The sequence below is a fragment of the Akebia trifoliata genome, chromosome 3 (assembly GCF_017979445.1).
Source record: "Akebia trifoliata isolate Shusen 1 chromosome 3, ASM1797944v1, whole genome shotgun sequence".
NCBI lineage: Eukaryota > Viridiplantae > Streptophyta > Magnoliopsida > Ranunculales > Lardizabalaceae > Akebia > Akebia trifoliata.
The window spans coordinates 37,885,065-37,904,423 of record NC_141377.1 but is presented as its reverse complement, the minus strand read 5'-3'; the positions used below and the strand labels follow the sequence as shown (position 1 = coordinate 37,904,423).

At 34.6% G+C, this 19,359-nt stretch overlaps 2 protein-coding genes across 4 annotated transcripts; one reads left to right on the top strand and one right to left on the bottom strand.

Moving 5' to 3' along the window:
* Positions 1-3,588: 3,588 nt before the first annotated feature.
* Positions 3,589-13,179, top strand: LOC147406762 (uncharacterized). The gene is made up of 8 exons (XM_086434958.1): positions 3,589-3,784; positions 3,956-4,165; positions 6,276-6,523; positions 10,955-11,110; positions 11,290-11,446; positions 11,728-11,870; positions 11,980-12,015; positions 12,175-13,179. The coding sequence occupies exons 2-8, from the start codon at positions 4,090-4,092 to the stop codon at positions 12,910-12,912; spliced, it is 1,554 nt and encodes a 517-aa protein (XP_086291084.1). The 5' UTR covers positions 3,589-3,784; positions 3,956-4,089; the 3' UTR covers positions 12,913-13,179.
* Positions 13,180-13,396: 217 nt separating this feature from the next.
* Positions 13,397-18,218, bottom strand: LOC147406761 (short-chain dehydrogenase RED1-like). 3 transcript variants are annotated; one of them, XM_086434959.1, is made up of 4 exons: positions 17,349-18,218; positions 16,231-16,390; positions 15,282-15,613; positions 13,397-14,317 (listed from the first exon to the last, which is right to left on the bottom strand). In XM_086434959.1, the coding sequence occupies exons 1-4, from the start codon at positions 17,683-17,685 to the stop codon at positions 14,250-14,252; spliced, it is 897 nt and encodes a 298-aa protein (XP_086291085.1). In that variant the 5' UTR covers positions 17,686-18,218; the 3' UTR covers positions 13,397-14,249. The 3 variants fall into 3 exon arrangements, with proteins under 3 accessions (XP_086291085.1, XP_086291086.1, XP_086291087.1); XM_086434960.1 differs by having other exon boundaries at positions 14,263-14,402; positions 17,349-18,216; XM_086434961.1 differs by lacking the exon at positions 13,397-14,317 and having other exon boundaries at positions 14,870-15,613; positions 17,349-18,213.
* Between the last annotated feature and the right edge of the window lie 1,141 nt (positions 18,219-19,359).

Genomic DNA, 19,359 nt, shown 5'->3' with positions numbered 1-19,359 from the left:
TCATCATCCCATCTCACCTCCCTCATCAAATCACCAACTCCTATCATCTTTCTCTAAAAAATTTAACTACCCCATTATTTTTTCTCTAAAAAATCACATCAACCTACACTTCCCTCTAACATATTATCATCACTCCCTACTAACCAATTATCACCTTCTCCCAATCTACTATTATCATTACCTACAAACCCATCTCTACAACCTAAACCTACACCCCTCATCTCAAATCAAACACTCATTCTCTCCCATCAATTAATCTTAACCTCTAATCTCCACACATTTTGCCACATGTCACCATCTCCCTCACCTTCCCAACCACCCTCTTACACCCTTCATTTTCTTAAACCAAATACCACTCAATCACAACCACAATCTTAAACACCCATCATCTCACCTCATCAAACACTTCACCCAAATGGGTTGGGTAGGATCCAAATCATTTGGGTCAAAAATCATTCATTTAACTATCTTACACAAATACCCTTCAATCTCTTCTAATTTACCCCCACACCTCTATTAAACCCCACACCATTCTACCATTCATCATCATTTTACCCAACTTTACCCCTCAAAATAACATCCCAAATCCCATAAAAATCCCCTTTATTCTCAACTCACAACCTAATGTCTAACTCCCCAAAAGACTAAAAAAAAATTACTCTCTTTAAAAAACTCAACTCTCAACCCTCAATACTCAACTCTCAACTCTCTCAAACAAATCAAGAAAAGTCAAAGAAGACTCATCATTTGAAGAAAGTCAAAGAAGGTCAAGAAGAACAAGGTGGGTTTGGACAAAAGAACACCCTCTTCAACTTCCCTCCTCTACTCATCCCTTTTTCTACATCTTTGCACACACCACAATGGTTTGAATCACCATGCCCTCAATGGTTTGAACCAATATTAAAATCCCTCATACTTGAGGGCACATATATAATTTTTTGATTTTTTGATTTTTAAAAGTTGACAGAATCCGAGGTTACCACCAACGGTGGATGGAGTAGGGTGCCTAACACCTTTTCTACTTTATAAAATGGAACCCCTTACCTAGATCCAAAGTTGGACTGGTAAACCTTATCCGAACGAGAGTCACTAATGCCAAAAAATATGATTTTTTCAAAATATGCGACCCGGGTGACCATTCACACCCATTTCCAATATAAATGGTGGCGACTCCAAAACACCCCAAAGTGGATGATATATTAAAAAAATGAATAAATCACGTATCTACACGTTGTGTTCGTCATCTTTGCTGTTTAAGAACAAAAACCTAGCTTTGATACCACTTGTTGTGCGGAAGCGCAATAAGAGTAAAGATAAAAGAACAAATGAACACACAAGATTTCTATGGTTCGACAAATTGCCTACATCCATATAAAAGAGGGAGAAAAATCTACTATCAATGATAAAGAATACATCCTATTCACAGTCGCAAGGAACCTCATAGAACAAAAACATCAAGAAACACTACTCAAAAATATAATATATACTGGCCTTTCAGGCTGAGCCCACTCCGCATCGGAAAAGGTGCCTTTTTTTATATTGCCTTGCCTCTTGAAGTCCAAGCCCAATAAGAATACTAGACATTTCACAACAGAAGGGTATTGTATGACAAAATTATTTTGGTTGTTTGTCCAAGACTTTGGACATCATAATTTTTTTTTGAAGATTAAGGGGAAGGGGGAGGGGGAGGGAGGCAAACCCATAACCAAAGAAAAAGAAATTACATCCTTTCATAGGCATGCTTAGGGCTGGCAATAATCTGAAATACATCTGATGTTTGAATCGATCCAATCCGAAAAAATATGAAAAATCAGATTTTCAGATTGGAATCTTAGATTCGAAACAATTTTAGATTGGATTTAGATCTGTCCCAATCCATTCCGGAAAGAATCCTATCAGAACATAGTTTAATACTTTTTTAATTATTCTTAATTTCATATACATACATATAGATAAAACGTTTTAGTCTTTTTGGTTTTCCTCCGTATTTGTAGTTGATAAGTAGATTTTAAAGAAAATTATATGATTTTATATTTTTTGAACATTGATCATTTGAAAATAAGGCATTTGATCAGATCAGTTTAGATTAAGGATGAAATGAAACGGATCAGATTCGGTTCACATATTCATTAATCTGTTTAGACCGGATTAAGGATGAAATGAACATTAATCATTTGAAAATAAGGCATGTGATAGAGATTTACTTAGTACACTTAAGTTTCATTTTTATTACAGCAACTCCCTTGGAGTTCTAGCAACTCCAAGGGAACCTAACTTTATGAAATTTATTACCCACCAAACCTCACTTTATCAAGTTTGTTACCCAGCAAACCTTAGAGTGGGTATTCACGTCATAAAGTTCAAATTTATATGATTAATTTGTTACTTAACATACCTTGGAGTGGATTCTAAGACCTCAATATGTGGAATCCAGAAACATGATCTAATGGCAAAGGATCATAAAGGATAAAATTTTAAAGACTTTGAAAAAAAAAATAGAATTTTTTAAAAATAATTATCATTGAATTTTAGTTTTAAATTTGGGAGTTTGGTAGCCATTCATTTCAACACCTAAGATCAAGTTTAAAAAGGTTTTATTTTTTGATTTTTTTTTCTTTTGAATCCGAGATTTTACATGAATTCAAGAAGACTGTTGTGTTGGATTTCTTATTTTTTTAACCATGTGGGACCAATATTCCTTACTAAGATTTTAAATCTGACTAAGTTAGTCATCATAACCTGGTTCATAAAGTAAGGTTTGATCGGGCAACAAACTTGATAAAGTATGAAAATTTTAGTAATAAATTTGCAACAGATAGGTCTACCCGGTAAGTCACTCTAATTTTTGTTTTTTCTTTTTTTGGAATGGTACTGGAATGGAACTGATCTGGTACCGAACCAATTCGTTGCCAACTGTAGGCCGCATGCGGTATCCTTACATAAATGTTCAGTAGATCACGAGGAAGATCCAAAGGATCCAAGGGACATCATAATTTTCTTTTAAATACAAGATTTTCGTATTGATTCACGTATACTGAGTAGGGGTGTCAATGGATAGTCGAAAATTCGAATTCGAAAAATTGGATATTATTAAAAAATTTTGGATATTGAATTCGAATTCAGATAGTTTTATATATTCGAATCCTTATCGGATATGGATTCGGATATTAATATTTCGAATTCGATGATATTCAATTCGAAATCATATATAATATATATTATTTATTTTATTTTATTTTTTTATATAAATAATATAATATATATTATTTTACTTGATTTATTTTTTATATAAATAATATAATATATAATAGGTTTTTTTTTTAATAATGAAAAATCATTTGGATAAGGAAAACTTGTGTTTTTTTTAATATACAAACTATTCTAATTCTAATCGGATATTATCCTATATCCGCTAGGATAATCGGATTCAAATTCGGATAGAGTTTTAAAACATCCGTCGGATTCGGATTCGAATATCAAATAAAAATTTCGGATTCGGATTCGGATATTACTGTATCCGAACCGATAAGCATCCGTTGACACTTGACAGCCCAAATACTGGGCACCGACCGACTCCGTATGACGGTGCGCTAACATTTGTAACTCTTTTTTCTCTGTTTTGTTTGGTTGTCAAATCGAACCTCTCCAAACTACTCTACTAAACCTCTTTCTGCCTTTCCTCCACTCTGCGATCTCTTCCATTATTATAAAACCCAATTTCTTTAAGAATCTTTCTTAGGGTTTCGAAGCTGGTCTTATTTGAAATGTTGAACAACAAATTCAGGTAAAGATTCAATCTTTTCTTTTGCTCCCCTCCCCCTCTCATCTTCTTCATTTCAAATTCTTTTTTTTTTTTCCTTCCTTCCATTTTGTTTCAAGTAGAATTAGGGCTTTGTGATTTGAACTTTTGGGGGTTTTATTTTATTTTATTTATAAATTTACTTTCTTTTGTTAGGTACATTAATGTGGAGTTATACACGACTGGATCTGAATTAGGTTGGTGGATTCTTGAAATTGCATAATTATAAGCTAAGAGTTGTGCGTATTGGTGGTAAGAGACAGAAGGGGGAGGGATTACTGAGGTGGGATATGAATAGTGTCTTTAGTGAACAGATACTTGCTGACAAGCTTTCTAAGCTCAATAGCACCCAGCAGTGTATCGAAAGTATCCTTTTTTTCTTTTCTTGATTCATTGTTGTTTTATGAATTAGATTTGAGAAATGTTTCAATTACCTTTTTTTTTTTTGGGGGGGGGGGGGGGGGGGGGGGGGTGAATTTAGACTTTAGAGCTATGTAGCAGTCTTTTGGAAGGGAGCATGGTGGCAATGTATTCTGGCAACACAACAAAACCCAAAGTATACACATTGTATTCGTACTTGATGGTTACACGATACTCGTTTAACAAGTTATCCTCAAGTCTATGTGGACTTTTTGATTAAGTCTAAGTGGTGGAATGACTGATGAATGAACTATAGACAAAATTTGGTGGAACCTTTGGTACTTGTATATGTAATCGTAAAGTTCGGTCTGTGGAAAATACACTTAATCGACAGCTCCTAATATATGTAAATTAAAGTAATTTTTTAAATTATCAAACAACGGTCTTGTTTTAGATAAAAAAATTTCTTAATGAAGGATGGATTACATCAACCCCTCCAGAAGTAATCTTTTATGGAAAATAAATTAAAGTGTGATGCTGCCTTATGTGGTGTGTGTCTGTGTGTTGGTACATGTCTGACATGGAAAACTCCTAGAAGTGTCGTGTCCTTGTTACATAGTCCATTTCCAATTGGTGTTAATATTAAGAAATGTGACTTATAGGCATTTTTATTATTGGGGATATTTTGGTCATGTGCAATGAAGATTGATAATAGCCCCATTTAGAAGGAACATTCAAGTTGTAGCTTGTAAAGGAGAGAGGAAAATCCAAATGGACGTGGACTGTGGTAATGAGAGTGAATATGAGTGAACTTGAATAATAGAAGACATGCCTCTGTATTAGGGCTAGTTTTTGGTTCTGTTTTTCTTCTTTGTATTTCCCGGGCTGGTCACCTCCACCTCCCTTTTAATATTTACCTTAAAAAAAAAAAAAAAAACCTAAGATTCGTTTAGCCAACCTCAAATTTTTGGGACAAGGCTTTGATGATGATGTTGATGCGGCCTTGCTCACCTGCATAGAAGGGAATAATGAAAACAGAATAGCAGGACCAATGCAAAGATGATGATTCCTGTCCCCTAAGTTATTAGTGATTGTTCTTACCATATCTAATACCCTTATGTGATACCTATCAAAGAAAATAAAAACTCTAAAGCATTTATTAGTTAACAATAACATTCTGATATAATTTTTTTTTTTACCTTACTAATTTTTTTTTGGAAATTTTAGTAAGCGTGCCAAGTAGGAAAGTAAAATAAGGAGGCAAGTTATTTGAGTTGGGTTTGCTTTGTCTAATTGATAATTTTATCCATACGAAATCTTTTATTTGTTGGATGGTTTTATACATTATGCATGAAGCCATGAACTCCCTGTGAGTTGAAATAAATACCCCAAGGTCATGAGAAAGACTGGTTGTTGGTTAGATAAGATTTGTGACATTTTCAGGCATACAGTTGAGTTCTTGATGGGTGTGGTTATGAATAAGAATTAAGAATTATGGAAGAACTATCCAGGTAGTGGTGAACTGGTGATCACACCAATTTTGATTAGCAATGTTAGTATGAACTTATTTGAAAATTGATTTCGTAGTGGAGAACCCAAACTGCAACATCTTTTCTTATCTACGGAAGTTGTATTTCATACCTGAAAATATAACATTCAAAGTGGCAAAATTTAAGCATGTCTTATGCATTAATACAAAGCATTAAATCTTCAGAAAACTATGTTCGGTTATGCAGTTTTCTTGAACAGGTTTTGCACACTTTTTATTTGTTTTTTTAATATACACAAAATGGATTTTTATGCTACTTGGGTGTTATAGGGGCATCAGAGGTTTGTAGATATCTTTGAGCTCATTCCAACTGCCATAGTAGTGAAACATAATACATAGGAGTGGAGAGTTTGGCAACCCTTTGCCAAAATGTGGGCTACCCCATAAAACATGTCCTTGGTACATAGGAAATAAATTGAGTCAATCATCCCGCTACATCTCACGTTTCAATTTGCCATATGCGGGAGTTGATTGACATCATGAATCTATTCCCTGTCATCTTGCATTATCAAACTACTATAGTGATCCTGTATTTTGGTTGGTTATGTTATCTTAACTTTTGCATAGCGCTATCACACTGGTGTATCTTTCACCGGAAGAAGGCAGAACTGGTGGTTGCTACATGGGATAAACAGTTCCATAGTTCACAGAAGGAGCGGAAAATTCCATTTTTATATCTTGCCAATGACATCCTACAGAACAGCAAACGTAAAGGAAATGAATTTGTTGGAGAGTTTTGGAAGGTTCTTCCTGCAGCAGTCAAGGATGTTTTGGAGAACGGTGATGATCATGGAAAGAATGCAATCTCCAGATTGGTATGCCCTTTTCTGCTTCTTTGATGGGAACAACTTGTGCTCTAAGTGCATAGAGGTGCCAATTGAATGTTTCTTTTCTCAATATATCTTTGATCTGGTTTTTGTGATTTGGGATTTCCACTTCTTAGATTATATTGTCTTGGTTTGGTATGATTGTGTGATTCTCTATTGGTGTGTCTTGATGTTGAGGGTCTTTACCTTGTCACATATGTGTCATCTATCTATTAACTATAGTATTGGAAGAGTATTTAGTCCATTTAAAAATGTCCTAATTGCAAACTTATATGGTTTCACCTCCATATTTTCAGGTTGGATGGGTATTTAGTTTCCATAATTTAGGGTTGCTTATATGAAGTTAGATAACTAGACAACTCTTTTTTATATTTGTTGTGTGTGTAATATTCTTGCATGGTTGTTTTCTCTCATTGACACTGTGCGTATAAATTCTATCAACAATCCACAGTAATGCATCAATGACCCAATCTCTCTAATAAATCCTATATCTTGGAATTTTGGTTTTAGAATTAGTCTCAATGTTTGCGAGCTTGACTCTATATCTGCACTCCTCACAAGAGATTCTGGATTTGAGACCAAAAAGGTCCATTCACAATTAAATTTTTCGACAAGACAATAGAAATCATTTTCCACGTGCAGTTAAAACTTTCTAAAAGGCAATGAGAAGAGACCATAGAAACCATATTCCAGAATCTTTTGTTTAGGGATGTAGGAACCCATTATAAGTAACTTTTTTCCTCTAGACCACTTCTCTGAACAAAATATGGACCATTGATAATCTCAGATGCAGGAAATCGATTGTGCTGGATTATTGCCCCATATGTGAATGCGATGCAGAATTGGTAGTTCATTTGCCTCTTCATTGTTTGACCATTTATTCGATTTGGATCTTCTTTCTTACCTTCAGTTTGGTGTTACCTAACTCTGTCCTAAAGGTTTGCAACAATGGGCATATTGCCTTTTCTCATCTAGGAGGTGCATTATATGGTGATTGCTTCCTTTTAGCTATACCCTGAGCAATTTGGAAATAGAGAAATCACAGGGCTTTTGAAGGCAAAGAAAAATGATATGCAGAATGTTATTCTCAACATCAAGGCCTTAGTGTTTCATTGGTCAATGGCGTTCAAGGATTGTGAAGAGTTTTTTTTTTTTTTTTGAGGATCTTGTTTTTATATGGGACCCAATTGTATGTAAGGAGTCTTTAGTTTGAAATTTTCTTTTGCTTTCTTGTATGCTTTTTGGTAAGCCTTTGGTAGGTTTTCTTGATCCTCAAAGTGTCAACATGTTGTCTCTCGACCTGAGTTAATAAAATTCTTATACTTGTCGAAAAGGTAAAATAGTTAAAAATAAATAAAAAAAATCTTGCAATATGGAAAGAAAAATAAATAAATAAACGAGCAGTGTCACATTGGAGAAACTAGTACTCTTATGGAAGGATCCGAGCAAAATAGTTGTGTTGTCATACTGAGATGGTGAGCCTAAAAGTGGTTATCAGCGTAGTATTAAATTTCGACATATTTCCATGAAATATATACTGAAATATTTCCCTTTCCACAAGTTCTGACATGAAATTTAACTTACAATTTCTTTTGGTATATATTTCGGTAGAAATCACTGTTCATTTCCTGAAATATTTCGATGAATAGTGAATTTCGGCCATGATTATCATTTTTAGGTATAAAAATGCAATATTTTGATGAATAGTAAATATCAACCGAAATATTTTCTTTTTTGAAAAAAACTTATAATTGCTTTTAGGAAGAACTTGCAAATTACACATAGTATTTACTAATAAAAATTGTGTAGAACATTCATCCATTTGTATAAATGAATTATGATTAGTTAGTTATATATACATCTTATTTTAATGTATTCTAAGCATATTAGTACGTTTATATAAGCAAGCACACATACAATCAACCATGTTTAAATTAGTTGGATACATTAGCAATTTATTCATACTTATTCAAAAAATAAAAGAAATATAATTACACACAAATGCAATACTTAATAGTTTCTTCATTTTAATGGCTTACATATTAAGTTGTATGTAGTTAATGCAACATTATTATTGTTATTTCCCCTGTCGGCCTCTTAATACATCTGCTTATGTGTTGGTAGTTTATTGTATTTTGATGACTTAATGAGTTTGTTTTAATGCCTATTTTATTGTTTCCCAGAGGGTTAATGAAAATTTCCTCAATGTTTCTGTCATTTCCATCATTTCCACATTCATCGAAATATTTCCATTTTCAGACTAATCAAAACCGAAATTTACACCGAAATTGAAATTTAATACCTTGGGTATCAGTGTTCTTACATGCATAGTATTAAATTTTGTCATATTTCCATGAAATATATCGAAATATTTTCATTTCCACAAAGTTCCGACACGAAATTTAACCGACAGTTTCTTTTTGTATATATTTTAGTGGAAATCACTATTCATTTCACTAAAGATTTCGATGAATAGTGAATTTCGACCGAAATTATCAAATCTTAGGTATAAAAATGCAATTTTTTGATGAATAGTAAATTTCGACCAAAATATTCTTTTTTTTTTTTTTTGAAAAAAATTATAATTGCTTTTAAAAAGAACTTATAAATTACACGTAGTATTTACTAATAACTAATAAAAAATTGCATATTATATTGATCTGTTAATATAAATGAATTATGATTAATTAGTTATCTATATCATCTTATTTTAATATATTCTATGCATATTAATACATATATAAGCACGCATACAATCAACCATGTTTCGATTAGTTGGATACATTATTTATTCATATACTTATTCAAAAAATAAAAGAAATATAATAATGCATGAATGCAATACTTAATAGTTTCTTCATTTTAATGTTTGACATATTAAGTTGTATGTGGTTAATGCAACGTTATTATTCTTATTTCCATTGCCAGCCTCTCAATACATGTGTGTATGTGTAACAAAATGTTGTTGATATTCAATTTCACACTCCATATGGTAGTTTATTGTATTTGATGACTTAATGAGTTTGTTTTAATGCCTATTTTATCATGTCCTACGGGTTCAATGAAAATTTCTTCAATATTTCGATCATTTCCAAAAATTGTATTCATTTCCACACCGATCGAAATATTTCCATTTCCAGACTAACCGAAATGGACACCAAAATCGAAATTTAATACCTTGCTTACATGATAATGGAATTTGGGGGGTCAGATGAGTGTACTATAGAGTCAACTCATGGAAACTGATTAGTTTGGGGTATAACTTCTTGAAATTGAGGATTTCATCATCAGAATAGACTCTAGCGGCAGTACCTTTAGTCCTTTACTGAGACGACTCCAGCCTCTTCTCTCTTTCTATTTTGGTGAAAGAACTCAATTGGATATGCGCTTTCTTCTTACTGCATTCTAGACTGGTTTTTAGTTCTTGACTTTGGGTGGAGGGATTTTAAACCCAACAGAGTGAGTGAACAAGTGTTTTCTTATATCTTAGCTGTATTTGAATACGAGACAGCTAGAATAGAATACACAGGACATCATAAAGAACATCCCGGGGACATTATTTTTATTATTTTAACACGGCATACATGTTCTTGTCCCCAGCAGTCTAGCTCTAAGCCAGTAGTCATTGTTTAATGATGGTTTCAACTTTTATCCCTATGATTAAGTGATTGAACATTGAAATTCATTTCTGATTTGTGTTTTTGAGGTTGATGCTTGTCTAATTAGTGTACTTTACATATCAGTAAAAAAAAGAAGTTGATTGTGTATTGAATCGGTTAACAAAGTACTTTAGAAAAATGACATACTTGATGATAGAGGAGATGGCTTCCTGATGAAAGAGGCATCAGAAAACGAGGATTAAGTAGTAGCTATATCAAAAGATCTCATAATGAAGTTCTACCATTGTCAGGGCTTGATCACTATAGATTTAAATTAGAGCTTGGTCCTTGAAATGACCTTGGAAGATTGGCTAAGATGTAATTCCAAATGGGTCTATTCTTCATTCTAGTATTTCATCATAAGCATTATATCAAAGATGATGGTGCTTTTCTTAGAGTGGAGCTGTTTCTTAGGTCAAAACACAAAATTCAACAAACTGCAATTTTTTCCCATTGAATATGATTTCATCCCGATTGTGAGAGATCACATCAGATTTAAAATGTATGCAAGAAGTTTCTCACTTATGCAGATATTTGGGCAGTCTTAAGGTCATTGAGATAGTCATGTCTGTGGTGCCCGTTCAAGGGATGTCTGTTTAGTTAGTTTACAAATAGTCTTATAAATCGTTGATGCATAAAATTAAGTACCAAAAAGTCGCGATATTTCAGCTGCAGATCAAATCATTGTGCTATTTGATTTCCCTGATAATGTTTAAATAGTAATCTAGACTTATTAAACTAGTGTTCTAATAATTGATAGGTTGATATCTGGGAGGAAAGGAGAGTATTTGGATCTCGGGCAAAGGGCCTTAAAGATTTGATGCTTGGACAAGAATCACTTCCTCCCTTGGAGTTCAACAGAAAACGTTCACGTTCTGTTAGAATCGTAAAGAGGGATTCACGCTCCATAAGAATAGTAAGAACCCAACCCTCTTCTGCCCTTATCTCTTTCAACTGTGTTATTTTGATTTCAGGTATTGATAAAAGTAAAGAAATATTTTTTCACAATTCTAATATACATCTCTTTTCTTCCAATTTTTTTTTTTTACAAGTTCTAAACAAAATTTACTGTTTGAATCATCACTTCAAATCTAGAAATTGTCCATTGGAGGAACGGCAGAGAAAATAGTGTCCGCATTTCACTCTGTGCTCAGTGAACATCCCAGTGAAGACTCAATCATGAACAAATGCAAGTCTGCTGTCCATCGTGTGAGGAAGATGGAGAAAAATGTTGACATTGCATGTAGAAAAGGTAACTTTATAGTGCTATGATGTGTAACAATAGCAAAAAAAAAAAAAACAATAGCATAATAATGTTACTTTGTTACTGTGGTTCTTCAAAAATCCCTCTATTAAATTCTGCAATGAATTTCCGATCATTGGGTATGGATTTAAAAAAAAAAAAAAAAATCCTTCATTAAATTTTATGAAATTTTCACCATCATGTTTATCTGCTCATCTTTTGGATCTCGTGTCATGCTAAGAGTCCTTATGGCATCTGGTTGAATGAAATACACTTTATCTTTTCTTCAGAGGGAGATCCAAGGCGGACAACTTTGGCTGATGAGTTGGAGGAGGAGGAGACCCTTTTAAAGCAGTGCATTGAGAAACTTAAATCAGTAGAAGACATTAGGGCAGCCCTGGTGTCTCAGTTAAAGGAAGCACTACATGAGCAGGTACAGGATCATAGCTTGATTACCATCATGTTCACGATTGTTTCAAAATTCAAATCAACTACATGAAGTGAATTAGATTTCTGCGTACTGACCTTGTGAATTTCTTCAGGAATCTGAACTGGAGAATGTTCGAACTCAGTTACAGGTGTGTATCTTGGTCACTTACACCAGAATTTTTGGTTGACAATCATTTTTTTGCCCTTTTTTCCTTCTCTAATCTTTTGCTCATTTGGGTTACTTGATGGGTTTTCATTAGAGTCGACAGCCATTTTCAATAATGTCTTATTTCTCTTCCAATCTCTAGGTTGCTCAAGCTCAGATGGAGGAAGCCTCTATCATGCGAAAGAGGCTCAACAATGAAATCGATGTTTCAGTCTCCAATCCTTCACCTTCAACACAAATAGACAGGAATTCTAAAGCAGGAGAAACAACAAGAAGGACAGCAGCTGCCATTGCAGCTGAGGTTGCGGATAAGCTAGCTGCTTCAACCTCATCGCAACAGATCATGACATCAGTTCTTTCAACCTTTGCAGCAGAGGCGGCAAAGAACGCTGGTTTGGTAACAACTTCCATCTCTTCAAATTCATTTTCCGCCGCCGTCCCAAATAATTCTTTTACTGAATTGAAGCCAAAACTTGAAAAACCCATGACCGTCTTGGATTCCAGTGTTTTCATTGCTACACAACCAATTCCCGTTCCGTCAAGCAATCCGTATCAAACAATTATGATGCACCCACACGCTGTACCCGCCCAAGTTTCAACCTCCCAACCCCAATATCATCTACTTCCTAACCAGCCTTCCCAACAATACCTGCAACCACCGGGAGGGATTATGACTGGATTGCCGTACACATATAGTAACCAGCCACCACCACCTCCGCCAGGCCCACCACCACCTGGTCCCCATATGATGAACTTTGTAGCACCTTTGACTCAGCAGCAACCAACTACATTGATTCAACAACCTCCAGCGCCTCCTAGTTTTCGCCCACTTCAGCCACCCAGTATGGTGTACTATGCTCACCCACATCAGCCTCAATGAGGTCAAAGTTTTTTTTTTTTTCTTTCTAATTGAGTAGATAGTTCTAATCAGTTTGTATAACCCCATAGTCTCTCTTACAATAGATGGACCCTTTTTTCTGGAAAATTCTCAAATTTTGTTTGTGCAAAATGGGATGTGGAGTAAAATTAATTTGGACTTAACAAATATTCTTTTGTATAAGCTGAAGCATTACCGAAAGGCGGTTATTTTGGTGTCAGTGCCCATCAGAATCATGATTCAAAGAGGACCTTACAGTTGTTCGCCTTCGTCACCACTGTTTTCTTCCATCTCCATTGTCTTCCCACTGTTTTCTTCCTTCTCCATCATTTTGACGTTATTTTCATTAATTAGTATACCTTAAGTGGTAGTTTAGATCATTGTACGTCACAAAATAAGCAGAAGGATACAGATACTCTATTGTCATTGTGGTGAAACCCTATTGAGTCATGCTAGAGCGACCTCAAGCTGGAACCTCATATCGCGCTTCTTGACGTGAAAGTGGATATGAACCATAGATGCTTTTTCACTCGTATCTCAGTGAAAATCATCTATGGTTCCGTCCGGAGGTGACTTGAGCATTATTCAACCCTATTTGGCTCTCAGGCTTTGAAACCCATTCGACCTATTTACTGTAATCCGGGTTCTGGAGGGAGGAGATTATTACTATGGTCAGAAATCCTAGAAATTGAAATTGAGATGACAGAGCAGACAACTATTATAATGCGACAAGGTGTCCTCACCCCCTTTGGAAGTAGAACTAATCCCAGTGGATACGTCATGCTACAGAATAAGATTCATTTCAATTTTCATTGATTTGAAGGGTTTGCTCTTTGAGGATTTTGATTTGAGATGGAGATCATCTTGAAAGGGGGAATTTAACTTAATCAAATTGACAAGAGTAACAGCATGGTTGCAATGGATTCCTGGACCTTTTCTTGAGCTATCAGTTCCTGTGAGTAGTGTCGATGCAGACACCTCATGACTGAGTTTGAATTGTATAATCGAGCTCTAAGCTGCCTACTAACTGAATGCTTATTCTTTACTTCGTTAATTCTTCTGATAACCTTTCCAAGGAACCGATTCTGGAAACGCGAGGAACTAGTAGATCTTTGAGATCACTTCGGTGCCAAGTCTTGCTATGTGACATTCTTTTGGTCCATCAACGCATGTACTTTTGACACAAGAAAATCAAAATGGACGAAGTGATCAAGTATCATAGAAAAATCTTGACGAAAAGAAGCCATTTTTGTCCAAATTTTATAGGCCACGGCCCCTTTCCTAAGTGTTAGAAAACAATGTCAAGAACTTGCTTTTTTAAGGGAATGATCCCCCCCCCATCACAATATATTTTTGTACCAAACAGAAATGATCAGATTCTGGTAAACAACACAATACTCCTGCACCACTGCATCAAACAAATTTTTTTCAGTCGCAACTTTTTCCAGTAGCACAATCCAGCTTTTTTTAGCAGCAGAATCCAGTTGCAGAAGCTGTCAAATATATCATACAGTAGATTTGTCCACTTTAGAGTTGGATGATTAAAGTAGAGGTATACTTGACTTGCACAGTCGAATTGAATTAATTAAAAGAAAAAAATGTCATAAAACATTTGTAAAAGCAGCTATGTTTTATGGATTTGATCGTTGGATAAACGAGAAATAATATGTTCATGGACAAAGTCCAGCAAAAAAGAAGACGCCAAGATAAATGAGTAAAAATATTAAAAGAGAAAATTAAAAATGAAACAAATTTGTGAAGCAACAACTGATTACATTGAAAATCAGTTGACATGATTTGGTATGTGCAACAAAAATCGATGACAGTCCCAATTAGAAGTGACAATAAAAGTTATTAAAAAAGTGATGAAGAACCAAAAAGATGAGGATTGAGTTTTTAAAATAGTGGATATTAAAGCAACAAGACATAAATTTAAATAGAAATGAATCAAGCAACACGATTTTTCACCAAATTTTTTAAATAAAGACTTTATTGATGATGATGATGATCGTCCAATTAATAGATCATTTCCTCTACTTTAGGACTGTTGTCAATGATTTGTCATCAACACACATTGTACCTCTCTTTCTCTGATCTGGTGCTCAGATTTTCAGTAACCTTGACACAAACCTTTATAAGATGAGGTTCAATTTTCAACCAACCTTGCTTATTGAATCCTAAATAAAAAGAGAAACAAAGATGGAACAAATTCTCCAACTGTTTCAACAACCAAAACATTAAACTAATGAATGGTCATGCATGCATCTCATGTCTATGATGTCCCTTCGGAAACTAATCACCTTTGCATCGAGAGAGAGAGAGAGAGAGAGAGAGAGAGAGAGAGAGAGAGAGAGAGAGAGAGAGGATTCAACCTTTTAGTGCCAATCTAAGGATGAAGTCTCTAATACAAAGTGGGAGGTGATACATGATCGCTGAAATTGTGGAATAACGGCCAAAGGAGAACCACCCTGGCGGATTTTTCTTCAGAATAATGGCCACAGTCTTTTTGGCAAACACTTCCGCTGGGGTTGATTTGGAGCCCTGGGAGAAGTTGGTCCTTGAGCGAATGGCGCCCTCAAATGGTTTGTAAAACTTCCACTCAGGCATATGGTTGTATCTGGCAGCGGAAGTATTTCCCAAGTTCGATTTAACTGCCCCGGGGACTACATTTATAACATCAACCCCAAAAGTCCGAAGCTCCAATCTGCAACAAGAGGTTGGCTTATAAAGATTATTATAGCTGAGATTCCAAGACTAGGACATGGAAATAAAGCATTTACAACAATGATACAAATAATCTTCTCTTTTTTTTTTTTTGTTTAAGAATGTCTTAGCTGAGATGTCTTTGGTATTGGGGTGCCCGAGACACTTGATTTGGGTTTGTCTTGGTTTACTCACCATTGTTTGGGTCTGTATCATTATTTTTTGGGTTTGATGCCTCGGTTTTAAACAGTGGTGGGATGTACTGTGACACGAGACTACAAATCATGCAATTCTTGAGAAACCACAAAACTGCATTTTTTTAAGGTACCTTAACCCAGGATCAACAGTACAAAGAGAGATTTGGAGAATTGTCTCCAACATATAGATGGTTATTTTAGGCCAACCCAAGTTGGTGAAATTGCAAAAAAGATAATAAGAACCTGATTAATCCAAAGATTGTGTGAAGGATATCAAAATTATAAGATTAAAAAAGAAAAAGGGAGACATAAAGATCAGAATAATAAAGCAAAAAGATGTTTCAAGTTGCATTTAGTGAGTCACCTAACAAATATCTACTAGAACTTAAAAGAAGAAACTGGGTTAATGACATTTACAAACCTCAGTGTGTCAGTCAGGGCATGAAGAGCAGCTTTAGAAGCAGAGTAAGCACCTGCCCATGGTCCAGGGGCCAAGGCGGTAACACTTCCAACGTTTACTATCTTTCCCTTTCTTCTGGCTATCATGTGTGGTACCACAGCTTGAATCAATCTCATGGGACCTATAACAAAGAAAACAATCGGAGTTGAGACATTACGAAACATTTTGAGACAATCTAAAAAACATTCAATGTTTCAAGGTAAACGTTTTTATTGATAACCAAGATGTCTCGATCAAGATAGTACACAACTTTAAACCATGATCCATATGATGAGCTACACAATAACAAAGGGGCTATAAATGATGTATTTCTTTTTCGTAAGCTGAAATGGGTTTTCTTTCTGATCAAATCCATCAATCATGCTTCTTGAGTGAAATATTTTTGGGGTCTCTGGATTTCTCAGTTTTAATGATTTCTTGCGCAAGAAGATCAGTTGATTTGATCTGGAATTCTTTATGAAAATTACAGAAACTGGGCTAGGATAAGAAATTGTTTTTCATTGACTTGTGCGAATCTTATTGATGAATTGAGTGATTTCATGCACTAGGAACGTGAGATTTGATCTGTATATGGGTTGGTTTAGTCTCTAATGATGAATTTTGTCGAGAACAAGAAGTTCTGGGCATTTTAGAGGGAACTTTTTCAACTTTATAGTTAGCTGTTTTGGGGGGTGAGGATTGCGAAAATTTGATGTGGATTTTATCTGACAGCCCTTTTTTTATGGTTGGAGTGGAATTGAGTGAGGTCAAATTCAGAAACTACGTTGGGCAAGACAAGCATAATCCTAGTCACTGTGATCATCATCATCATCATCTAAAGCCAAGGCACGCGTCCTCATATTATTTCTTACTACCTCAATCCACGACTCAAGTTGATCCATCTACAAAACCAAATAGATCTGAAACTAATAGAAATTATGATCCGCGTGGAGAGGGGAATCGTTATATAGACAATTTATACAATATCAAAACGAGTAGATATATAATTCCAATAAAACACAGAACACTATCTCAAAACATGTTACCAAAAACAGAAATAAATCAAAACTATTTAATTCTGATTAAAGTGAGCAAATTACCATAGACATTGGTGTTGAATGTATGCTCAATAGCAGATAGAGGGATTTCGGCCAAAGGGCCAACACAGTGGACACCAGCATTGTTCACGACGATATCGATCCGATTGAATTCCTGGAGAACATTAGTAAGAACTTTCCTAATGCTTTCTTCAGATAGAACATCCAATTCTTGGAGGAAAAATCTAGGATCATTCTCAAGGTCTCTCATTGAAGACAGAGACCTACTTGTAGCTACAACAAGGCAATTCTCCAAAGCAAAAGCTCGGGCCAAGGAGTGACCGATACCACCTTGTGTGCATCCAGTAATCAAAACCACTGGTTCATTAGAAACACCCATTGGTTTGGATCAGGGTTAATGGTTTCTTCTTCTTCTGGAGTTGAATTTTGAAGGATTCCGAACAAAACCCAGAAATCAAAACCAAGATTTGGTCTGATTTTGAGAAAATTTGTGGTTCTTCCCTTTGATGGGTTAGTAGTGACAGAAATGGGGTTTGAACTTGAAGATCTTTTATTATTTTCTTCTGGGTTTTGAATTTTGAAGGATTTCAAACAAAACCCAGAAATCAAAATCAAAACTTGGACTGATTTGGAGAATATTTCCTTTTCTTATCTTTGATGGGTTTGTAGTTAACCCCTCAACAACGCTGGACAGAAGAAGTTTGAGAGATTTAAATAGAACCCCAAAAAAAAAAATAATAAAAAAAAAATCAATTATTTTTCTTTTCGGATCTTGAGAAGATAGCTTGCAATCTGACCTCTGGTAGATCGACTTTTGCCACTGCCACCCACAAACGAGGAATGTCATGACGGTGACGCGAACATGAATTGCATCCTAATAATTTAGAGAGAATTACCGGGCAAACCTATCTGTTGCATTTTTATTACTAAAACTCCCTTACTCTATGAATAACGCTATCATGCCTAAGTTAGCAATATTTACAATCTTACTAAGGCTCGTTGACGGATATATAGGTTGTGAAATGAGAAATCCAATAACACTGACTTGTAGATTTCTTGGAAAAACATATATTAAATAGAAAATAATTTTAAAAACAATACTTTTTTTTTATCTTGATAGTAGGTGCTGTAAATGAGTTGTTACCGAACTCTCAAATTCAAATTAAAATTTCACAATGACAAATAATTTTTATTAAATTTTTTTTCTTTATAATCTGTTGCATCAGATTCATGCATGTATTTAGAATTCACTCCCATGTATGATAAGTAACAGATTAACATCATAAATTTAAATTTTATGACGTGGTGTCGCTAACAAACTTAATAAAGTCACGGTTTGGTGGGTAATAAATTTTATAAATTAAGATTTCTTTGGAATTGTCAGAATTTTAAAGAAGGTTTTGTAATAAAAATGCAACGAACAGTTGGATCTGCTGGATAAATCTCTCAATATTTAAGAACTTGTACGGCCACACCAATTCTCTGTTATAGGACAACCAATGCTGAAATGTCTTGTTTCATCCCAAGTTAAAAATGAAACGAAACAAAAAAGGAGCGGCTCTATGCATGCACCAAAACTACTCAACGTACCCACTGAATTTAAATGAAAAGAAATTCAAATTACGAATTTACCCTTTTTAATTTACTCTTTATACTTTTCGTAACATGTAGAAGAAAAATCAACTATGTAAAGATAAAATCGATATTAGACACGTGATAAATAAGATAAATATTGATGATTGATCACACGATAATTATTATATATCTCGAAATATTGATATATCCTTGATTAGATTTTTGGTTAAGATTATAATCTTATTTAGAAATAAAAAAATCTCATAAATTGATTAGAAAATATGTATTTTTAGATAATGATAGATTTTGTAGAGAATTCAGATTTGTTTGACTTTTCTTTTAAGGTGTGTATCTCTATCTATATAAGAGGAACGAATAAGTAGAAGAGAAGGTGAGCTCTTAGGAGAAAATAAAAAGGAGAGGAGGCAAGGATTTGTAAATCTTGCAATGACTTGAAGAATAGTGGAATGGTTCTTCG

Bases quoted from the DNA above. Each gene is read 5' to 3' on its own strand.
- LOC147406762 (XM_086434958.1), top strand. From the start codon at position 4,090: ATGAATAGTGTCTTTAGTGAACAGATACTTGCTGACAAGCTTTCTAAG. The intron at 11,111-11,289 runs GTAAGAACCCAA...CTTCAAATCTAG, and splicing joins ATTCACGCTCCATAAGAATA to AAATTGTCCATTGGAGGAAC. The intron at 11,447-11,727 runs GTAACTTTATAG...TCTTTTCTTCAG, and splicing joins TGACATTGCATGTAGAAAAG to AGGGAGATCCAAGGCGGACA.
- LOC147406761 (XM_086434959.1), bottom strand. From the start codon at position 17,685: ATGGGTGTTTCTAATGAACCAGTGGTTTTGATTACTGGATGCACACAA. The intron at 15,614-16,230 runs GTTTGTAAATGT...CTCTTGTTGCAG, and splicing joins GCCCTGACTGACACACTGAG to ATTGGAGCTTCGGACTTTTG. The intron at 14,318-15,281 runs GTTGAATCCTCT...TGTTTGATGCAG, and splicing joins CCTTAGATTGGCACTAAAAG to TGGTGCAGGAGTATTGTGTT.